The following is a 23,428-nucleotide window of genomic DNA, read 5'->3' as shown; positions in this document are numbered from 1 at the left end:
ATTCAGCCAAAATGCCTTTAAAACAAGAAAGCACAACCCCATCGAAACCTAGCTTGCTCAATCTAAATAAAAGATAATGATCGACTAGAGCAAATGCTGAAGAAAGATCAAACTTAATAATGATAGCATTTTGTCCCTTACTCAGTAATGATTTTCCATAAGCAATGAGAGCACCCAATACTGTCTCAGTACTGTGATCTGAAGTGACTGACACATAAATGGTGATACCTAAATTGGTGACTGTGAAGTATAAAAAAAAACTATATATACAATCATATGGACTAACCTTTTGCTGCGTCTATGATGGAATGAGTCATAAGCCAGATAACTTCAGACAGCATGGAGGGAAGGCTTTTTCAACAGATGTCTGGAGTAGCTATGGGGGTAATGATGGCCCCCTCGATAGCTAATTTGTTTGTGGCACAATTTGAGGAGTGGTGTGTCTACTGTTCCACTTTTTTCGATACATTTTGGGTCAGATAAATTGATGACATCTTTTTTATCTGGAGTGGATTAGAAGTAGAGCTTGAAGCTTTTGTCCAGTACCTGTATAGATGTCATTCTACACTTAGGTTCACTTTCCAACATAATAAGGGCAGCATCTCTTATTTGGATGTTTTGATCAAGAAAAATGGAACGGGTATTGAAACGACAATCGCAAGAGTACTGACAGGAATACTTTCCTGGAATACAGGAGCTGTCACCCGAAGAGATTGAGAGACAGCTTACCCCTGTCCCAAATTTTGAGATATCGTAGGATTTGCTCTAATGATAGTGACTTTAAAGATCAGTCAGCTGGTTTTAAGAGGAGACTACTGGAGAGAGGTTATCTGAAGTATGTAGTGAATAAGGCATACAAGCGGGTAAATTTCAACAACCGGGACTACCTGCTGATACCAAGGAACAAAGATGAGGGAGAATATTGCAACCTGTGTATTGAAATTCACAGCTACAGCATCACGAGTGTCCAGTGACATTAGGAAACATTGGCACATCATACAGACACTACCGATGTTTGAATGCACAAGATTGAGATTTGTCTACAGTAGAGGCAAGGACTTAAGAGATTTTAGCGCCAACGGCACTGAGACCATTGAATCAGGAGGATGATAATCAAGGGGATCATGATATGTGTGGAACCCGTCAAATGTGCCACATGATGATTGTTACGACTGAGTTTAGAGACCCACAATCTGGGAATAGATTTACTTTGAGATCAAAAACTTCATGCATTTCAAGGGTGTGATTTATCGCATTCAATGTCCCTGTAATAGTCTGTATGTTGGACAAACCTCAAGAAAACTGGTGACGAGGTTAAGAGCAATATCAACATCAAGAAGACCACAGCACCCCTAGCAGCACATTGCGATAAGAAGCAGCACACTTTTGAGTCTCTACAATGCGTTATTCTACAAGCTGACTGCAGGATTAAGGGTGGAGACAAAAAGCACGAACTTCTACAAGAACAGAAGTGGATATTTCGATTACAAACGATGCAACCAAGGGGTTTAAATTCCAAAATAGAGTGGTGACACTTTTATTGAATGGTAGGTGCTTTAAATGTTGATGTGCTAGTGATTGGATGCTTAACTTGACGGCGTCTGACATCACTTTATATATTTCTAGCGCCATCTTAACACGGTGTTGAATGCCGAGGCAAGCCATGGAAGAACAGCGAGGTATTTTCACTGGAATATTATGTATTAGGTTACGAGAATGTTGGTTGTTCATGAGAAGTTAAATTGCACTTTTTGATTGATAGTTGCACGGACCACGGACCCTGACGAAGTGAACGAAACTTTGGCCATTGTCGACCGTGGAGAGAGCTAAGATGCTGTGCACCAATGCAAGATATGTTGTTATCTCATGAACTTTAAGATTGTTTAAGCTTGAAAAACTTAGATTTCAACAACTTCTGGAGGTTTTTTATGCTAGTGATGACAGCAAGCACTTCGTACATTTAAGAACTTGTGAGCCTATTTAAGAGGAGTCTGTTGAGGCTTTTTCCTCCACCAGTATGATATATCCAGTTACTGTAAAGCATTGAGCTTTTTGCTATTCCAATATTAGTGAAGATGTTTTTGATATACAAGTATAAAGTAACCCATCTTACAGAGAGAAAGGTAAAGGGAATGGGACTTGATATACCGCCTTTCTGTGGTTTTTGCAACTACATTCAAAGCAGTTTACATAGTATATACAGGTACTTATTTGTACCTGGGGCAATGGAGGGTTAAGTGGCTTGCCCAGAGTCACAAGGAGCTGTAGTGGGAATTGAACCCAGTTCCCCAGGATCAAAGTCCACTGCACTAACCACTAGGCTACTCCTCCACAGAAGTCACTTGCGGTTGGAAGTGAGCTGGTAATCTAAGGTAACCTCAAGATATCGAAATGAATTGACAGGTCTAATTGTAGTACAAAATAGGCAAAGGTCAGAGAAAGGGCAGGAACAATGACTAATGAGCCATCAAGCAACAGTCTTATCTGGGTTCAAGACTAAATGATATGATTGTAGCCATTGGGCAACAGAGTTAAGAAAAGACTGCAAATGAGAAATATCCGGATTAGTTGGATTTGTGTAATAGAGTAGTAGTATACTGGAAGGAACTTAAGAGGTGTTTGTATTGGAATGTCCTGCCTGTTACCAATAAAAAGATTACTAAAAAAGAAAAAAGAAATGAAAAGATATAGGAAAACTTTAGATCAGTGCAGCCAAAGGACAAACAATGAGACTGAACAGGGCAGGAGAGAAGATAGATCCTTGAGGTACCCCAAATAAAAGAGGTTTAGGGCATGATTATTCAGTAGACACAACAACTGTACAGGAGCAACCAGTGAGAAAAGACTGGAACCAACAAAGAACAGTGTCCAAGAAACCCAAAGAAGTGATCCAGCAAGAGTAAGTGGTCAATGACATCAAAGGCCACCGAAAGATCCAGAGATACTGCAAGAGCTATGTAACCTTTGTCTAATTTAGTATGAACCTCACTAAGAACTGCTATAAGTTCAGTTTCTGTACTACAGGAGGGTCTAAAACCAGATTGCCATGGATGAAAAGCCAAAATGCTATCTGTGAATTGGGTAAACTGAACAAAATATTTTTCTCAACAAGACAGGAAACAGATTCAAGACAAGCTGATAAAGGGCTGGAATGGATGGACCAATGGATGACTTCTTCAGAACAGGGCGTACCACAGCTGCCTTCCATTGAGCAAGAATAGAACATGTGGTGACTGAGGATGACTTGGGAAAGGACAAAAGGATATAGGGCTAGGTTGGTAAAGGTAAGCCAGGACGAGGGGGGGGGGGGGGGGGGGTGGGGGGGGGAGAATAGGATTCAGTGGGCAGGTAGTTTTTTTTTCATGGAATTGATGACTTTGGAAAGGGAAGTTAAATGACTGGACCTGGAATGAAGACCATTTGGACACATCTATTGAAATAACCCTAGTGGACTGAAGGGATTGGGTAGATGAATGAGATATTATAGAGGGGACTGGTGTTTCAACCACCTTTTCTTTGCAAAGCACGTTTTATTGCTAAGCGTTGCATCCTGACCCACCAGCTTTAAAACTTTGGCATAATCAGATGCATAAATTATTGAAAATACAACAGATATCTGTTGATACTAGGGGCCACAAAGCAAAGAAGCTGATTGTTAAAGTATGGGACCCTTACTTTAGTACGTTAACTATCAGGGTGTGCACCGCATTATTGAACATCCTGGTACATCAAAAGCTTCTATGTTAATCATGGAAATATAGATTTAGGATACCTAAGACCATATTTATTTAGAAGTAGTGCTTGGGAGCTTGGCGCAGTATTGGGGGGGGGGGGGTCTGTGCAGGGAATCTGGGGATAGTAGGGGAGTGAAAACAGAAAAAGCATTGTTGCCATTATTACTGTTTTTTTTTTTGTCTTTGCTGTAGCGAGAGCATTAACTGTGGTTCTATTATTTGTGGATGAAGGCAATAAAGATATTTCAAATAAAAATCACTGCAGTAATCTGCTGCTCAGCACTAAAAAAACAAACAAAAAAAACCCCCACAACCCCCCCCCAAAACCCAAAACACCACCACCAACCCCCCCCCCCCAAAGTATTTACACTGAGAGACAGTGAAAGAAACGGTACATATTTAGTAGTAATAAAAATGATAAAATATTGAAAATGTTAATTCTTCCATCACCTCAAAATACAATTTTGTCTTTGCCGGACACTTGGATTATTATGATTATTAGATAATGAAAATCTTCCCTCTTGGGCACTATGGTAAACTTCCATAGCAGCATCAAGAATAAAGGGGGTGAGGCAGTAAATTAAACTTGAGTACTGTAGAAGCTAAAATTTGTCAAAAGCAACAGTAGCAAGAAGACAATCTATGAAAAACTTTCAATAGAGAATCCAACAGCAAAAGTCTATATATGCTTTTCAATCCACACAAATCCAGTGATGTTTAAAAAAGACCCCAAAAACCCAACCAAACAAAAAGATACCTATTAGACAATTGGACTCTGGATTTTGGGACTTACTCTATAGATACAATTCTGCGTAGCTTATGTGATGGTTCGGGCTTGGCAGAAAGTATACAGCTTCAGGAACTTTATTATAAATTCCTACTTTGGATATATATACACGCTCCACCAACAAGGAAAATCTGACTTCAGTCAAATAGGAAGTATCTTAAATGTGGTGTGGTGGAGGCAACATATAAACATTGTATATGAGATTGTCCCAAGATCCTTGCCTTTTAGTAAGCACTGCTGTCTCATTTGAGTTGGATGTATTCTCAGACATGGGAAGCTATTCCGTAGCAGATTTTATGGGATATGATGGATGATATAGTGAAAGGGACTCTGATATCTGTTCTATTATTGGCCTTTTGCTTCAATGGATACAGCGTCACCAACATCACTGACATAATGGTGCAATAAAAAAATATACAATTACACCTAAAGCCTTTTGTGGGTAAACCAACCCATCTCAAATCATAATAAGACTTCCATGCATTTCCCATCAGGTCATTAAAACTTGCACATAAACCAGTAGCAGAAAAATCAATCTGCTTTTCAAAGTTCAAACTCATCAGCAATACAGCTATATACTGTATGCAGAGGATCTACTTCTACAAAATTCAACATGGAAAGATGCAGTCCTGTATTTTACTTACCAAACAGATCGCTTCTGTCCAACAGCAACTCCAAATCTTTGTCAGTGATCACTTTGCCTGTTGATCCCGCCACTTCCCTGTACAAACAGGAGTATGAACTCTGGGTTAAAATTACATAAAGTTTCATTTTAAAATTTCTATAGTGCCTCCAAAGCAGTTTTCAAAATCATATATATATGTTTAAATATTTTTATTGCATATAAATAAAAAAACAAGTTTCAAGACAGAGTCCTTAATATAGCAAATATTATAACCAATACCACAAATGTTATCCAACTATCCTTCCTCCCCATTCCCAACAACTCCCCCCTCCCTTGGCTCCTCCCAAATTATTTCTAATCTTACTGACATAATCAAATCATAAATTCAATATACTACCATGGGCTCTAGAGGACAGAGTCAACCAAACAGGCTCCCAAGTAGTCTGGAATTGAAATTCCAGTGCACTGTCTAAATTGGAAACACGTCTCTCAAGGCACATCTGGTACAAAAGCACAGAGCACCACTTCTGAAGAGTTGGTCCAATGGACTCCAGTCAGCATTGCAGTATAGTCTTCACACCAAACAGCACTGCTTTGTATGCAAATTGTTTAAAAACAGCTGGAGCTTGTGTTGTATAGCTATATTTCCCAAAAAGAATAAGAGGAATCTGTTGAATTGTACAGTTCCAGTAAGTCTGAATCACCTGTAGCATCAATTTCCAGAAATCCTGTACAATAGGACAATGCCAGAACATGTGGCCAAGTGTTGCTCTGCTGGATCCACATTTCATACACGCACACGTAGGCATAATGGTCACCCAAAATGTCCTGTGTGGCGATACATGTAGTCGCAATGGTAAAATTATGTATCATACCTGATAATTTTCTATCCATTAATTATAGCTGATCAATCCATAGACTGGTGGGTTGTGTCCATCTACCAGCAGGTGGAGATAGAGAGCAAAGCTTTTGCCTCCCTATATGTGGTCATGTGCTGCCGGAAACTCCTCAGTATGTCGATATCAAAGCTCCATCCGCAGGACTCAGCACTTAGAGAATTACACCCACAAAGGGACACTCTGCCCAGCTCACCACCGCTGAAACGGGGGAGGGGAATTAACCCAGCTCATCCCCACACAAGTGGGGGAGGGGAATCCGTCCAGCTCATCCCCGCGGAGCGGGGGAGGGACACCACCCCGCCGATGCGGGGGGATCTGGCTTATCCTGCAACCGCAATCACGGGAGGAGCTGACTGACCCTAACACCGCCAAAGCGGGAGGGGTACAAAGCTGCCCTACAGCCGCACGAAGCGGGAGGAAGCGCAGGCAGAATTTATGTCTCAATCCAGCCCCGTAAAACGGAGGGGAGAGGAATGCAGCAGCTCACTGTAACACAAACTCGTCTCAACTCTTGAAGAATCCAATTGAAAAAACTTGAACACGAAGTCCTCCTGAACAGGAACTGAAGACTAAACCTGAACCTGAAATGCAACCAGAATATAAACAGTACAGATATCTGGGAGGGGCTATGGATTGATCAGCTATGATTAATGGAAAGAAAATTATCAGGTATGATACATAATTTTACCTTCCATATCATGCTGATCAATCCATAGACTGGTGGGATGTACCGAAGCAGTACTCACCCAGGGCGGGACATTGAAATCCCTGACCGCAACACTGAAGCTCCAAACCGGGCCTCCGCCCGAGCAGAAACAGTCAAGCAGTAATGCTTGGAGAAGGTATGGGCCGATGCCCAAGTTGCCGCCTTGCATATCTCTTCCAAGGAGATGGACCCGGCCTCTGCCATCGAGGCCGCCTGAGCTCTAGTGGAGTGAGCCTTCAGCTGAATAGGCGGCACCTTCCCCGCGGTCACATAAGCCGCTGCAATGGCTTCCTTGACCCATCTTGCCACTGTAGGCTTAGCAGCCTGCAGACCCTTACCTGCAAACAGGACAAACAGATGATCCGATTTCCGGAAATCATTGGTCACTTCCAAGTATCTTATGATGACTCGTCTCACATCCAGATATTTGAGAGCAGAGTATTCCTCTGGGTAGTCCTCCCTACGAAAGGAAGGGAGACAGAGCTGCTGATTCACATGGAAGCGAGAAACAATCTTGGGCAGGAAGGAAGGCACTGTGCGAATAGTCACTCCTGCCTCCGTGAACTGCAGAAAAGGCTCTCGACATGAGAGTGCCTGGAGCTCGGAAACTCTTCTGGCTGAAGTGATAGCCACCAAAAAGACTGCTTTCAACGTCAGGTCTTTCAGAGATGCCCTCGACAAGGGTTCAAAAGGCGGCTTCTGCAAGGCTCTTAGCACCAGGTTGAGATTCCACGCAGGCACCACTGAGTGCAGAGGAGGGCGCAGGTAATTAACTCCCTTGAGAAAACGTACCACATCTGGCTGCGAAGCCAGGGAAGCACCCTTCAGGCGGCCCCTGAAGCAAGCCAAAGCCGCCACCTGGACTTTAAGGGAACTGAGCGACAGGCCCTTCTCCAGACCTTCTTGCAGGAACGCCAGCACTGAAGAAATTGGAGCAGTGAAGGGAGAAAGTGAGCCTGCTTCACACCACGCTGCAAAGGTACGCCAAACCCTGGCGTAAGCAGTAGAAGTAGAGCGCTTCCTCGCTCTCAGCATAGTGGCGATGACCTTGTCTGAGAAGCCCTTCTTCCTCAGACGCTGCCGCTCAATAGCCAGGCCGTAAGACCAAAGGGGGAGGGATCCTCCATCACCACGGGACCCTGATGCAACAGGCCCTGCTCCACTGGCAGCCGCAGAGGGTCGTTCACTGATAGCCTTATCAAGTCCGCATACCAGGGACGTCTGGGCCAGTCCGGACCCACCAGGATTAATCGGCCCGGATGCTTTGCCACCCGGTCTAGTACCCTGTCCAACATGGGCCAGGGCGGGAACACAGAGAAGCTCCTGTGTCGGCCACTGTTGGAGAAGAGCATCTACACCCAGAGATCGAGGGTCCCGTCCTCTGCTGAAAAAGCGCGGCACTTGGCAATTGGCCGATGACGCCATCAGATCTAGGCTCGGCTGGCCCCAGCGCTTCGTGATGTCCAAGAACGCCTGAGCCGATAACTGCCACTCTCCGGGATCCAAGGTACGGCGACTGAGAAAGTCCGCCTTGACATTCATGACTCCGGCAATGTGGGCCGCTGACAGCTGTTCCAGGTTCGCTTCCGCCCACTGGCATAGATTCATGGCTTCCTTGGCTAGAGGGGCGCTCTTGGTACCTCCCTGGTGGTTGACATAGGCCACAGCCGTGGCATTGTCCGACAGGACCCGTACTGGCTTCAATGCCAGTACCGGGAGGAACTCCAAAGCGCCAACCGAATGGCCTCTGAGTTCCAGGAGGTTGATAGACACTTGCCTCTGCAGGAGACCAGAGCCCCTGCGCTGTCCTTCCCAAGCAGTGGGCTCCCCAGCCCGTCAAAGAGGCATCCGTCGTGACGACAATCCACTCCGGGGTCACAAGAGGCAATACCCTGCAGACAACTTGTCTGTCTTCAGCCACCAGCTCAGCGCCTTGCGCACTGCTGGGTCCAAGGGAAGGCGCACAGCATAACCTCCGACACCGGAGTCCAGCGCTGCAGCAGAGAGAGTTGTAGTGGTCTCATATGAGCCCTGCCAGGGCACTACTTCCATCGTGGCCGTCATAGAGCCCAACAGCTGCACATAGTCCCAAGCCCGAAGAGGAGAGGCTACTAGAACTGGTCCACCTGAAGCCTGAAGTTTGACAATCCGATTGTCCGGCAGGACACTCTGCCCACTTGGGTGTCGAATCGAACTCCCAGATACTCCAGGGACTGAGTCGGGCGCAGCTGGCTTTTCTCCCAGTTGATGATCCACCCCAGGGCGCTCAAAAGAGCAACCACCCGGTCCACAGCTTTGCCGCACTCTGCATAAGAGGGGGCTCGGATCAACCAGTCGTCCAGATAAGGATGGACTTGTACTCCTTCCTTTCGCAGGAATGCCGCGATGACCACCATTACTTTGGAGAAGAGTCCGCGGAGCAGTAGCCAACCCGAACGGGAGGGCTCTGAACTGGAAGTGTCGGCCCAGGACTGCAAAACGCAGGAAAGCGTTGATGAGGAGGCCAGATGGGAATATGCAAGTACGCTTCCTTTATGTCCAAGGATGCCAGGAACTCCCCTGCCTTCACTGCTGCTATAACAGAGCGGAGAGTCTCCATGCGAAAGTGCCCGCACTTTCAAGGCCCGATTGACCCCTTTGAGGTCGAGGATATATGCCGTACAGAACCCTCCTTTCTTTGGTACCACAAAGTAAATGGAGTAACGTCCCTTGCCAAGCTGATTTTCTGGCACCGGAACGACCGCACCAGGCAGATCAGATTGTCCAGGTCTGCTGCACTGCCACAGCTTTGACCGGAGACTTGCAGGGAGAGAGTACAAACCCGTCTCTTAAGGTCGCAGAACTCTAGCTTGTAGCCGTCTCTGATGACCTCCAGCACCCAAGCGTCTGAAGTTACCCTGGTCCACTTGCCCAGAAACGAGGACAGGCGTCCTCCAATCTGCACTGGGCCATGGACCAGGACCCCGTCATTGGGTACAAGACCCTGGGGGGAGGACCGGAGGGCGCACCTCCGGGACGGCGGTCTCTGTGAAAGGAATGCTGCTTGGGGGAGAAGTCCTCTTGAAGGAAGAGGGGGCAGAGGATCCCGACTTGCCCGGGGGCGGTACCGACGGGCTTCCTGAAACCGTCCTCTGGAGATACCGGGCGAGCACTGGCCCGAGCCCTGACCTCTGGTAACCTCTTGCCCTTAGACGTGCCGAGATCGGTCACAATTTTGTCCAGCTCGACCCCAAAGAGCAGCTTGCCTTTAAAAGGCAACTTAGCCAGGCGGGACTTAGAGGCGTGGTCCGCAGACCAATGTTTCAGCCAAAGCCACCGCTGCGCAGAGACTGTCTGAGCCATACCTTTAGCCGAGGCTCTCAAGACATCATACAGTAAGTCTGCCAAATAAGCCAAGCCCGATTCCAGGGCCGGCCAATCAGCCCTCAAGGAAGGATCCGAGGGGGAAGCCCGCTGCACAATCGTCAGGCAGGCCCTGGCCACATAGGAGCCGCAAACTGAGGCCTGCAAACTTAAGGCAGCGCCTCGAAGGACGACCTTAGGCCGCCTCCAATCTTCTGTCTTGGGCGTCCTTTAGGGCCGTGCCACCTTCCACCGGCAACGCCGTTTTCTTAGTCACAGCAGTGATTAAAGAATCCACGGTAGGCCAAAGAAAGGGCCTCCCGTTCACTTTCAGGCAAGGATAGAGGCGGGACATAGCCCTAGCCACTTTGAGGCTCGCTTCCGGGACATCCCATTGAGCCGAAATTAAGGTGTGCATGGCATCATGCACGTGGAAGGTTCTAGGCGGGCGCTTCATCCCCAGCATAATGGCGGAGCCAACAGGGGCTGAGGGAGAGACATCCTCCGGAGAGGAAATCTTCAAAATGCTCATGGCCTGCACTAACAGGTTGGGCAAATCCTCTGAGCGAAAGATCCGCGCTGCAGAGGGGTCATCCGCTCCATCCGAGCGGGAATCCGTCTCCTCCAAGGAATCCCCAAAGGACCGTTGGGAGAACTCAGATACGCTGCCTTCATCTACATCAGAGGAAACAGAGTCCTCTAAGGCCTGGGAATCCACCCGAGGGCGTTTACTTCCGGGGGCCTCAACCCCTTTATCGGACAAGGGAGAAGGGGCAGCGTTTTGCATAAGGAAGGCCTGATGCAGCAGCAAAATAAACTCGGGGGAGAAACCCCCCAGACTGTGCACTTCAGCAGCCTGGGCCACAGCCCTAGACGCACCCTCAACCGGCGCTCGCAAGAGCGGGGGTAGAAACATGCTGTGCATCCAAGATGGCGTCCGACGTGACACTCCGCGAAGGAGCCGCGCGGAAGAAAGTGCGCTTAACTTTAGCCGCTTTTTTGCCGTCGTCCAAATCAAGGGCGGCCATGGCATTAACTTCTCCCAGCTCAAGGGTGGCCCAAGAAGAAGCCGTCCGAGCAGAGTGGCGGCCAAGATGGCGAGGCGAGCAGCGGGGGATGGGCGTTTTATGGCGGGAAAAACCGCCACAACCGGAGGAAGACCCGGGACACTGACCGGCCTCCGAACTGACACCCAACAAGGGCGAATCAGACTTTAAAACCCCCGCATCCCCGCTAGAAGTGCACACGCGGTCCGGGGAGCGATTCTTCGCGTCCTCGCCCTCCGACGCCATAGGCCACGTGGAGATTGATCGGGGAACCCCCTGCCCGCTATAAAAAGTAAAATTACCTGCTTCTCGCTCCGAGCTGTAACGACCTGGTGTCCCAGTGAGTAGCTGCAATAAACGTTTAAATAAACGTCGAAATAAACGCCCTAAGGACGTTCAAAAAAATTTTTTTTTTTTTAACGGAGCCAGCGGGAGGGGGGAGAAAAGGAGGGACCTGGCGCAACCAGGTTGCACTTGCTCAAGAAGAGCCCTCAACCCCAGTACTCAACAAAACCTAAAAATTAGGCTTGGAGACCTAGCCAGAGCTGCTGCTGTGTGTGACCACCACCTGCTGAGATAGAGAACATACTGGGGAGTTTCCGGCAGCACATGACCACATATAGGGAGGCAAAAGCTTGCTCTCTATCTCCACCTGCTGGTAGATGGGACACAACCCACCAGTCTATGGATTGATCAGCATGATGATATGGAAGCAAATTTATAGAGCATTTCACACTGGTCCATGAATAACACCTTCTTGTGATTATCAAGCATGTAACACTCCAAGAGTGCTTCCTGCAAGGAATATGTACGGACGGGGAGAGGGATCTTGGGGTGATAGTACCTGAGGATCTGAAAGCGACGAAACAGTGTGCCAAGGCGGTGGCCGTAGCTAGAAGGTTGCTAGGCTGTATAGAGAGAGGTCTGACCAGCAGAAGAAAAGAGGTTTTAATGCCCCTATATAAGTCGTTGGTGAGGCCCCACCTGGAGTATTGTGTTCAGTTTTGGAGGCCTTATCTTGCTAAGGATGTAAAAAGAATTGAAGCGGTGCAAAGAAAAGCTCAAGAATAGTATGGGATTTGCGTTACAAGACGTATGAGGACAAATAAAGGTAAGGTATACACAAAAAGCAGCACATGTGAGTTTATCTTGTTGGGCAGACTGGTGCAGGTCTTTTTCTACCGTCATCTACTATGTTACTGACCAGCGCACTGTCAGTCCAGCATAATCTATATTAGGTGTAGTGTCTTTCAAATGCTGATGGTGGAAAACCAATGGTACCCATTGCTGTGCCAAGTGTATAGGCTTCCACCAAGATCTCCACTACATCTTCAGTGAGATCTGTCCATGCGAGTGAAGAAATATAGTGTCGTAACTGTAAATATGCAAAGTTATGTCTATTGGGAATATTATATTCAGTTTCTAAGGCCTCAAAAGATTTCATATGTCCCTCATCATCAATAACATGATTTAAATAGTGAATACCTTTTTGAGCCCATGAAGTGAACACACTTGTACCCTGCCCTGGGGGGAATTCTGGGTTATCCTGTATAGATATATATGGGGTGACTTTTGCTGAAAAATACGCTCTCCTACACATCCATCTCCATACCTCTCTACCCGCTTTAAGGATTGGGAATTGAGTCATGGAAGGCATACATCTAGATGCATGTAAAATATGACAAACAAATTTCTGGGAACATAGATGTTTCTACTGATGTAAGAGAAAAGTGTTCTGTACCTCTATACCAGTCGTTTATGTGTCTCATTCCACTGGTAGCTGCTAGATATCATATATTGATAAGTGAGCGGTTATATGTGTGTGGCCGATGCAAAGAGCTCCTTCGTTCTCTTGAGGCTAGAGTAGCAGACTTGATGGAGCTGAGGGAGACAGAGAGGGATGTTGTAGAGAAGTCCCACCTCCAATCTGGTAGCCCCTGTGCTGCCTTGGAGGAGGGAGGTCTCCTAGAAAGAGAGCATCACCCTGGTGAAGTAGAAAGTACTCCTGTAGCCAGGACCTGTCCATCAGGGGATGTACTATCCTCTCACACCAAGGATATGTCTCCAAGTTCTGCCCAGGAGGAAAGGGTTAGGACAGCTGTTGTAGTTGGTAATTCGATCATTAGGCATATAGATAGCTGGGCGGCTGGAGGATGTAAGGATTGCCTGGTGCAAATGTGGCGGACCTCACGCATCACCTGGATAGGATTTTTAGATAATGCTGGGGAGGAACCGGCTGTCTTGGTACATGTGGGTACCAATGACATAGGAAAATGTGGGAGAGAGGTTCTGGAAGTCAAAATTAGGCTCTTATTTATCAATAGAAACAAAATAAAACATGGAAAAGAAAATAAGATGATACCTTTTTTTACTAGACATAACTAAATACATTTCTTGATTAGCTTTCGAAGGTTTCCCTTCTTCGTCAGATCGGAAATAAGCAAGTGTTGGTAGATAACAGTATATATAAGTGAAACATCAAAGCATTTCAGTGACAGTCTAACAGGTTGGGGTGGATGAGAGACCAGGAGATATGCATGGGAACATCAAAGCATTTCAGTGATAGTCTAACAGGATGGGGATGGATAGGTGAAAGAAGGGTGACAAACAGAGCAATACAACTTTATGGTTTATAATGGGCTAGAAAGCCCAGATTTTTGTTAAGTCCTGTCTGGTGGGTGTCAAAATATTCAATCATTCTGACTTCAAAGGTCTTACGTTCCTGTATTGTTTTAAAGTTACCTTTCAGGATTCTTACTATGAAATCACTGGTACAGTGTTGCCCCACAGGGGTGGAATCCTATCTGGCACTGGAATTTTTCATGCGATGTCTATGTAAATTAAATCTTGTCTTTAGCATCTGGATTGTTTCTCCGATATAGCATCCTTCGTTACATTTTTTACACTGAATGATGTATACCACATTGGAAGATGAGCATGTAAAGGATTCCTTTATAGTAACATAGTAGATGACGGCAGAAAAAGACCTGCATGGTCCATCCAGTCTGCCCAACAAGATAAACTCATATGTGCTAGTTTTTGTGTATACCTTACCTTGATTTGTACCTGTCTTTTTCAGGGCACAGACCGTATAAGTCCGCCCAGTACTATCCCTGCCTCCCAATCACCAGCCCCGCCTCCCACCACCGGCTCCGGCACAGACCGTATAAGTCTGCCCAGCACTAGCCCCGCCTCCCAACCACCGGCTCTGCCACCCATTCTAGGCTAAGCTCCTGTTTTATCGCAGATGTACATTTCAAAACAAAAGAAAAAAATCCCTGAGCAGCATGTCCCTGTCTACTCTCCATTCCCTATCCATGTGCTACATTTCCCCCTTTTCCCTTCCCGTATGGCATGTCCCTCTCTCCTCTCCCTTCCTTCCATAAGCAGCTTGCCCCTTTCTCTCCCGACCCTCCCTGGCCTACCTTGTAGCCCTGGTGGTCTAGTGGCCTCTTTGGGGGCAGTAAAGAACCCTACTCTTACCTGCCCCCTGCCAATGACCTCGTACCGCCGCCGTTTCCTGAAAATGGCTGCCGAGACGTCAAGCGGCAGCCTTGCGAGACATCTGATTCCTTTATGTTGAATATTTTTCCTTTATGAATGACTGTGGGGTCCTGTGAAATGTTTTGGCATAGCTTGCAGCTGGATATATTGCAAGGATGTGTGCCATTCTCTTCTTTTTGAGTCTGTTTTGGGAGTTTACTTCGGATTAGCTTGTGTTTTAAGTTGGGTGGCTGTCGGAAAGCCAGCACTGGAGGGGATGGAAATATCTATTTCGGTAATTTATCCTCCTGGAGTAGAGGCTGAAGATCTTTTATGATTTTTCTTAATTTTTCCAGCTCTGGGTTGTATGCCATTATAAGGGGGGATTCTGTCTGTGGCTTTTTTTCCCCTTGTACTGTAGCAGATTTTCCCTGGGTGTTTTGATAATCTTGGAGATTATTTTGGGTTCGTAGCCTTTCCGTTCGAAGGATGCAGTTCGGTGGTATCTTGTGGCTTGGCTGCAAAGTGAAGATACTTACCTGTAGCAGGTATTCTCCGAGGACAGCAGGCTGATTGTTCTCACTCATGGGTCGACGTCCACGGCGGCCCCCACTTTCGGAATTTTCCAGAGGAAAACCAGCAAACTTTAGAATCCTCCAGAACGTGGGACGCGCGGACATCTTCCCGCCCGCTGCGCGAGAGTCCCACTTCAGTTATATCAAAAGCAAGGAGGAGGAGAAAACAACTCCAAAGGGGAGGAGGGAGGGTTTGTGAGAACAATCAGCCTGCTGACCTCGGAGAATACCTGCTACAGGTATGTATCTTCGCTTTCTCCGAGGACAAGCAGGCTGCTTGTTCTCACTCATGGGGTATCCCTAGCACCCCAGGCTCACTCAAAACAACAAAGAAGGTCAATTGGGCCTCGCAACGGTGAGGACATAACAAAGATTGACCTACGAAGAAAACAGCTAACTGAGAGTGTAGCCTGGAACAGAACAAAAATGGGCCTGGGGGGGGGGGGGGGGGGGGGAGAGAGTTGGATTCTAAACCCCGAACAGATTCTGCAGCACCGACTGCCCAAACCGACTGTCGTGTTGGGAATCCTGCTGAAAGCAGTAATGAGATGTGAATGTGTGGACTGATGACCACGTCGCAGCCTTGCAAATCTCGTCTATAGTGGCTGCCTTCAAGTGAGCCACCGACACTGCCATGGCTCTAACACTATGAGCCGTGACATGACCCTCAAGAGTCAGCCCAGCTTGGGCATAAGTGAAGGAAATGCAATCTGCTAGCCAACTGGAAATGGTGCATTTCCCGACAGGGACTCCCCTTCTGTTGGGATCAAAAGAAACAAACATTTGGGCGGACTGCTTGAATGGGCTTGTCCGCTCCACATAGAAGGCCAATGCTCTCTTGCAGTCCAATGTATGCAACTGACGTTCAGCAGGGCAGGTATGAGGACGGGGAAAAATGTTGGCAAGACTGGTTCAGATGGAACTCTGACACCACCTTCGGCAAGAACTTAGGGTGAGTGCGGAGGACTACTCTGTTGTGATGAAACTTGAGGTAAGGAGCATGCACTACCAAGGCTTGAAGCTCACTGACCCTACGAGCTGAAGTAACAGCCACCAAGAAAATGACCTTCCAGGTCAAATACTTCAGATGGCAGAAATTCAGTGGCTCCAAAGTAGGCTTCATCAGCTGGGTGAGAACGACATTGAGATCCCATGACACTGGTGGAGGTTTGACAAAGCAAACCTCTCATGAAGTGAACAACTAAAGGCTGTCCAGAGATAGGCTTACCTTCTACACGATAATGAAAAGCACTAATTGCACTAAGATGAACTCATATGGAGTTGGTCTTGAGACCAGACTCTGACAAGTATAGAAGGTATTCAAGTAGGGTCTGTGTAGGACAACAGCGAGGATCTAGGGCCTTGCTGTCACACCAGATGGCAAACCTCCTCCATTTGAAAGAGTAGCAACTCTTCGTAGAATCTTTCCTGAAAGCAAGCAAGACTCGGGAGACACCCTCAGAAAGACCCAAGGAGGCGAAGTCTACGCCCTCAACATCCAGGCCGTGAGAGCCAGAGACTGGAGGTTGGGATGCAGAAGCGTCCCCTCGTTCTGAGTGTTGGAAAACATTCCAATCTCCACGGTTCTTCGGAAGACAACTCCAGAAGAAGAGGGAACCAAATCTGACACGGCCAAAAGGGAGCAATCAGAATCATGGTTCTGCGATCTTGCTTGAGTTTCAGCAAAGTCTTCCCCACCAGAGGTATGGGAGGATATGCATACAGAAGGCCGTTCCCCCAATGAAGGAGAAAAGCATCTGATGCTAGTCTATCGTGGGCCTGAAGTCTGGAATAGAACTGAGGGACCTTGTGATTGATCTGAGTGGCAAAAAGATCCACCAAGGGGGTGCCCCACTCTTGGAAGATCTTGCACACTATGTGCGAGTTGAGTGACCACTCGTGAGGTTGCATGATCCTGCTCAACCTGTCGGCCAGACAGTTGTTTACGCCTGCCAGATACGTGGCTTGGAGATACATTCCGAAACGGCGAGCCCAAAGCCACATCTGGACGGCTTCCCGACACAGGAGGTGAGATCCGGTGCCCCCCTGCTTGTTGATGTAGTACATGGCAACCTGATTGTCTGTCTGAATTTGAATAATATGATTGGACAGCCGATCTCTGAAAGCCTTTACAGCGTTCCAGATCGCTCGCAACTCCAGGAGATTGATCTGAAGACCTGATTCCTGGAGGGACCAAGCTCCTTGAGTGTGAAGCCCATCTAAATGCGCTCCCCACCCCAGGAGAGATGCATCCGTTGTCAGCACTTTTAGAGGCTGAGGAATTTGGAAGGGACATCCCAAGGTCAAATCAGATCGAATTGTCCACCACTGAAGGGACTTGGGAAATTCGGTGGACAGCTGGATCGTATCCTCTAGATTCCCTGCAGCTTGATACCACTGGGAAGCTAGGGTCCATTGAGCTGATCGCATGTGAAGGTGGGCCATGGGCATAACATGAACTGTGGAGGCCATGTGGTCCAGAAGTCTCAACATCTGCCGACCTGTGAACTGCTGAGACACTCTGGCCAAGGAAACTAGGGACATAAGATTGTCTGCCCTCGCCTCGGGAAGATAGGCGCGAGCCGTCTGTGAATCCAGCAGAGCCCCAATAAATTCCAGTCTTTGAAAAGGGAAAAGTTGGGACGAGGTAATTTATAACAAACCCTAGTAGCTGTAGCAGTTGAATAGTCATCTGCATGGACTGTACAGCTCTTGCCTCCGAGGTGTTCTTCACCAGCCAATCGTTGAGATAAGGGAACACATGCACTCCCAGTCTGTGTAGCGACGCTGCAACTACTGCCAGGCAGTCTGTAAAGGGTAGCACACAATACTGGAAGTGCTGTGTTCCCAGACGGAATTGAAGATACTTCCTGTGAGCTGGAAGTATCGGGATGTGTGTATAAGCATCCTTTAAGTCCAGAGAGCATAGCCAATCGTTTTTCTGAATCATGGGAAGAAGGGTGCCCAGGGAAACCATCCTCAACTTTTCTCGGACCAGGTATTTGTTCAGGCCCCTTAGGTCTAGGATGGGACGCATCCCCCGTCTTCTTTTGCACAAGGAAGTACCTGGAATAGAATCCCAGCCCTTCTTGCCCGGGTGGAACGGGCTCGACCGCATTGGCGCTGAGAAGGGTGGAGAGTTCCTCTGCAAGTACCTGCCTGTGCTGAAAGCTGAAGGACTGAGCTCCCGGTGGGTAATTTGGAGGTGTGGAAATCAAATTGAGGGAGTAACCTAGTCGGACTATTTGAAGAACCCACCGATCGGAGATTATGAGAGGCCACCGTTGGTGAAAAAATTTTAGCCTCTCTCCGACCTGCAGATCGTCCGGCACAGACACTTTTATAGCAGCTATGTTCAACTGGAGCCAGTCAAAAGCCTGTCCCTTGCTTTTGCTGGGGAGCTGCAGGGGCTTGTTGAGGCGCACGCTGTTGACGAGAACGAGCACGCTGGGGCTGAGCCTGAGAAAGCTGTTGAGAAGGCGGATTGTACCTATGCTTATTGTAAGCATAGGGAGCATTCCTCCTTCCCCTGAAAAAATGTCTACTTGAAGAGGTAGATGCTGAAGGTGCCCGGTGGGAGAGTTTGTCGAGGGCGTTTTCCCGCTGGTAGGGCTGTTCGACCACCTGCTCAACTTTCTCGCCAAAAATATTATCCCCCCCCCCCCCCCCGGCAAGAAACATCCGCAAGCCGCTGCTGGACTCAATTGTCCAGGTCAGAGGCACGCATCATTATACCTTGAGCAGCGGATCTAGATGCAACATCAAAAGTCGTAAGCACCCCTGGACAGGAATTTACGACACGCTTTCAGCTGCCTGACCACCTCCTGAAAAGACCTGGCATGCTCCGGAAGGAGCTTATCCACCAAGTCCGCCAGTTGCTTCACATTGTTCCGCATGTGGATGCTCGTGTAGAGCTGGTATGATTGAATCTTGGACAAGAGCATAGAGGACTGATATGCCTTCCTCCCAAAAAAGTCCAGGGTTCTAGATTCTCGTCCCCTGGGGCGCCGAGGCAAAATCTTTAGAACTCCTGGCTCTCTTGAAAGCGGAATCCACAACCATAGAGTCGTGAGGTAACTGCGACTTAATCAACTCAGGTTCTCCGTGAATCCGATATTGGGACTCAGCTTTTTTGGGAATGGTGGGATTAGTTAGTGGTTTCATCCAGTTCCTAAGCAATGTCTCCTTAAGGACATTATGCAAAGGGACAGTGGATGACTCCTTAGGTGGCAAAGGACAGTCAAGGACCTTGAAAATCTCAGTCCTAGGAAGGGAATAGCCACAGACATTTCCCGCACAAATGAAGAGAAAGAAAGGCTCTCTGGGGGAGAAAGCTTTCTTTCTGGTGAAGGAGTAGGATCAGAGGGAAGACCACAAGACTCCTCAGATGAGAAATACCTGGGATCCTCCTCTTCATCCCACGAGGCATCCTCCTCGGTATCGGACAAGAGTTCTTTGACTGCAGTCCGAAACCGGGCCCGTCTCGACTCCGAGGAATGACTTCCTCGATGACGACGTTGAGAGGTCGACTCCCATGCCGGCGGCGATGAAGCTCCCTCCAACGATGTCGACGGGGAGTCGACCTGGGTGGCAGCCGAAGCCGCAAGTGGCACCGGTGTCGAAGACCTCACCCCAGGCGGAGAGCCAGCTGCCGCTTCCATCAACGGTACCGAGGGCGCAAGCATCCCTGGTACCGGAACAGACTGATGCAGCAGCCCTTCCAGAAGACCTGGGAGAATGGCTCGGATGCGCTCGTCTAGAGTCTCTGCCAGGAGAGGCTGTGGGGCCGGTGCAGGAGTTGGAGGCAGAACCTGCGAAGAGTGAGGAGGTAGTACCGGGCTGTCCGATGACCGACACCTCTTGAATGGAGGGTGAGTGGTCCTCCCTGCATCGACGCTTCACGGGTGCCGAATCCTTAGACGCCCCAGAGCTCCCGGTACCATATGTAGAAGGAGAGCGATGACGGAGCTTCTTAGCCTTCGCTTGATGCACGTCATCAGCACTCCTCGGTACCGATGAGGAGGACGTGGAATCCACATGCCTCCTCGGGGTCGGGTCCGAAAGTGGTCGGTCCCGGTGGGCCTGCATAGCAGGAGTCGTCAAGGCAGGTGGAGACCCACTCAATAGATCGCTACTCCCAGCGTGTGATGGTCTCCGGACAGCCATTACCTGCGCTCCTGATGTCGATGCCATCTCCAGTGCTGGTACCAATGTTGACGCCGAAGAACCGGGCGAAGCTCCAAACAGACGGTCCCGATGAGCTTGTATCGACGCTTGTGTCCACTTTTTAAGGCTAAGACACAACTTACATGTGTCTGGGCAATGGTCGGGCCCAAGGCACTGAAGACACCACACATGGGGGTCGGTACCTGAGATCGCCCGGCTGCACCGAGAACACTTCTTGAAGCTGCTGGGAGTCCTCGATGACATGGACAGAAAAATAGCAGTGACGAAATCAAAATTCTCGATTGTGCCAAGAAAAAGGGCACAAAAGGAAGAACGTGTAAGCGCAGCCTAAGAGAGCCGCGACGAAAGCAAACAAAAACTTATAAAGGGCAAAACTAAAACGTAAGAGACTTCTATATTTTTTTAAAGGAAACAGGATTAGGTAAAAAAGAAAAGAAAGAATGAGCAAAGCTCAACACGTGAAGGTTTCCTCAGGGGCCAAACGGAGAAAGACCGCAAGCAGCCACTCTCCAACCGCGGAAAAGAAGAAACTGAGGCGGGAAGATGGCTGCACGTTCTGGAGGATTCTAAAGTTTGCTGTTTTTCCTCTGGAAAATTCCGAAGGTGGGGGCCGCCGTGGACGTCGACCCATTAGTGAGAACAAGCAGCCTGCTTGTCCTTGGAGAAAGCGAATGATACATACCTGTAGCAGGTGTTCTCCGAGGACAGCAGGCTGATTGTTCTCACGACTGGGTTGACGTCCACGGCAGCCCCCACCAACCGGAACAAAACTTTGCGGGCGGTCCCGCACGCAGGGCACGCCCACCGCGCATGCGCGGCCGTCTTCCCGCCCGTGCGCGACCGTTCCCGCTCAGTTGAATGACAAGCAAAAATTAGTAAAAACACAACTCCAAAGGGGAGGAGGGAGGGTAGGTGAGAACAATCAGCCTGCTGTCCTCGGAGAACACCTGCTACAGGTATGTATCATTCGCTTTCTCCGAGGACAAGCAGGCTGCTTGTTCTCACGACTGGGGTATCCCTAGCTCTCAGGCTCACTCAAAACAAGAACCCCGGTCAATTGAACCTTGCAACGGCGAGGGTATAACAGAAATTGACCTACGAAGGACAACTAACTGAGAGTGCCGCCTGACCAGAATAAATTCGGGTCCTGGAGGGTGGAGTTGGATTTAAACCCCAAACAGATTCTGCAGCACCAACTGCCCGAACTGACTGTCGCGTCGGGTATCCTGCTGCAGGCAGTAATGTGATGTGAATGTGTGGACAGATGACCACGTCGCAGCCTTGCAAATCTCTTCAATAGTGGCTGACTTCAAGTGAGCCACCGACGCTGCCATGGCTCTGACACTATGAGCCGTGACATGACCCTCAAGAGTCAGCCCAGCCTGGGCGTAAGTGAAGGAAATGCAATCTGCTAGCCAATTGGAGATGGTGCGTTTCCCGACAGCGATCCCTTTCCTATTGGGGTCGAAAGAAACAAACAATTGGGCGGACTGTCTGTGGGGCTGTGTCCGCTCCAAATAGAAGGCCAACGCTCGCTTGCAGTCCAATGTGTGCAACTGACGCTCAGCAGGGCGGGTATGCGGTCTGGGAAAGAATGTTGGCAAGACAATTGACTGGTTAAGATGGAACTCCGACACCACCTTTGGCAGGAACTTAGGGTGAGTGCGGAGTACTACTCTGTTCTGATGAAATTTGGTATACGGAGCATGAGCTACCAGGGCTTGAAGCTCACTGACCCTACGAGCTGAAGTAACTGCCACCAAGAAAATGACCTTCCAGGTCAAGTACTTCAGATGGCATGAATTCAGTGGTTCAAAAGGAGGTTTCATCAGCTTGGTGAGGACGACGTTGAGATCCCATGACACTGCAGGAGGCTTGACAGAGGGCTTTGACAAAAGCAAGCCTCTCATGAATCGAACGACTAAAGGCTCTCCAGAGATGGCTTTACCCTCTACACGAAGATGGTAAGCACTAATCGCACTAAGGTGATTCCTTACTGAGTTAGTCTTGAGGCCAGACTCTGATAAGTGCAGAAGGTATTCAAGCAGGTTCTGTGCAGGACAAGAACGAGGTTCTAGGGCCTTGCTCTCACACCAAACGACAAACCTCCTCCACTTGAAAAAGTAACTCTTTTTAGTGGAATCCTTCCTAGAGGCAAGCAAGACACGGGAGACACCCTCAGACAGACCCAACGCAGCGAAGTCTACGCCCTCAACATCCAGGCCGTGAGAGCCAGAGACTGAAGGTTAGGGTGCAGAAGCGCTCCGTCGTTCTGCGAAATGAGAGTCGGAAAACAGTCCAATCTCCACGGTTCTTCGGAGGACAACTCCAGAAGAAGAGGGAACCAGATCTGGCGGGGCCAAAAGGGCGCTATCAGAATCATGGTGCCGTGGTCTTGCTTGAGCTTCAGTAAGGTCTTCCCCACCAAAGGTATGGGAGGATAAGCATACAGGAGGCCGTTCCCCCCAATGGAGGAGAAAGGCATCCGACGCTAGTCTGCCGTGTGCCTGTAGTCTGGAACAGAACAGAGGCAGCTTGTGGTTGGTCTGAGAGGCGAAAAGATCCATCGAGGGAGTGCCCCACTCTCGGAAGATCTTGCGTACCACTCTGGAATGGAGCGACCACTCGTGCGGTTGCATGACTCTGCTCAGTCTGTCGGCCAGAATGTTGTTTACACCTGCCAGGTATGTGGCTTGGAGAAGCATGCCGAACTGGCAGGCCCAACGCCACATCCCGACGGCTTCCTGACACAGGGGGCGAGATCCGGTGCCCCCCTGCTTGTTGATGTAATACATTGCAACCTGATTGTCTGTCCGAATTTGGATAATTTGACAGGACAGCCGATCTCTGAAAGCCTTCAGTGCGTTCCAGACCGCTCGGAGCTCCAGGAGGTTGATCTGCAGATCCTTTTCCTGGAGGGACCACAGTCCTTGGGTGTGAAGCCCATCGACATGAGCTCCCCACCCCAGGCGAGATGCATCCGTCGTTAGCACTTTCGTGGGCTGTGGAATTTGGAATGGGCGTCCCAGGGTCAAATTGGTCCG

General features: G+C 48.7%; 1 protein-coding gene across 1 annotated transcript in view; it reads right to left on the bottom strand.

Annotated features, from left to right (window-relative positions):
* The window catches only part of HELLS (helicase, lymphoid specific), a 351,006-nt gene that overhangs the window by 2,023 nt on the left and 325,555 nt on the right, over positions 1 to 23,428 (bottom strand). The window contains exon 21 of the mRNA XM_030203455.1: positions 5,166 to 5,242. Within this exon, the coding sequence (XP_030059315.1) occupies positions 5,166 to 5,242 (77 nt within the window). The remainder of the gene's footprint in view (positions 1 to 5,165; positions 5,243 to 23,428) is intronic.

Source organism: Microcaecilia unicolor, chromosome 5, assembly GCF_901765095.1.
Source record: "Microcaecilia unicolor chromosome 5, aMicUni1.1, whole genome shotgun sequence".
In the NCBI taxonomy this organism is placed as follows: Eukaryota; Metazoa; Chordata; class Amphibia; order Gymnophiona; family Siphonopidae; genus Microcaecilia; species Microcaecilia unicolor.
Note: the sequence above shows the minus strand (reverse complement) of the source record. Positions and strands in the feature narration are given on the sequence as shown.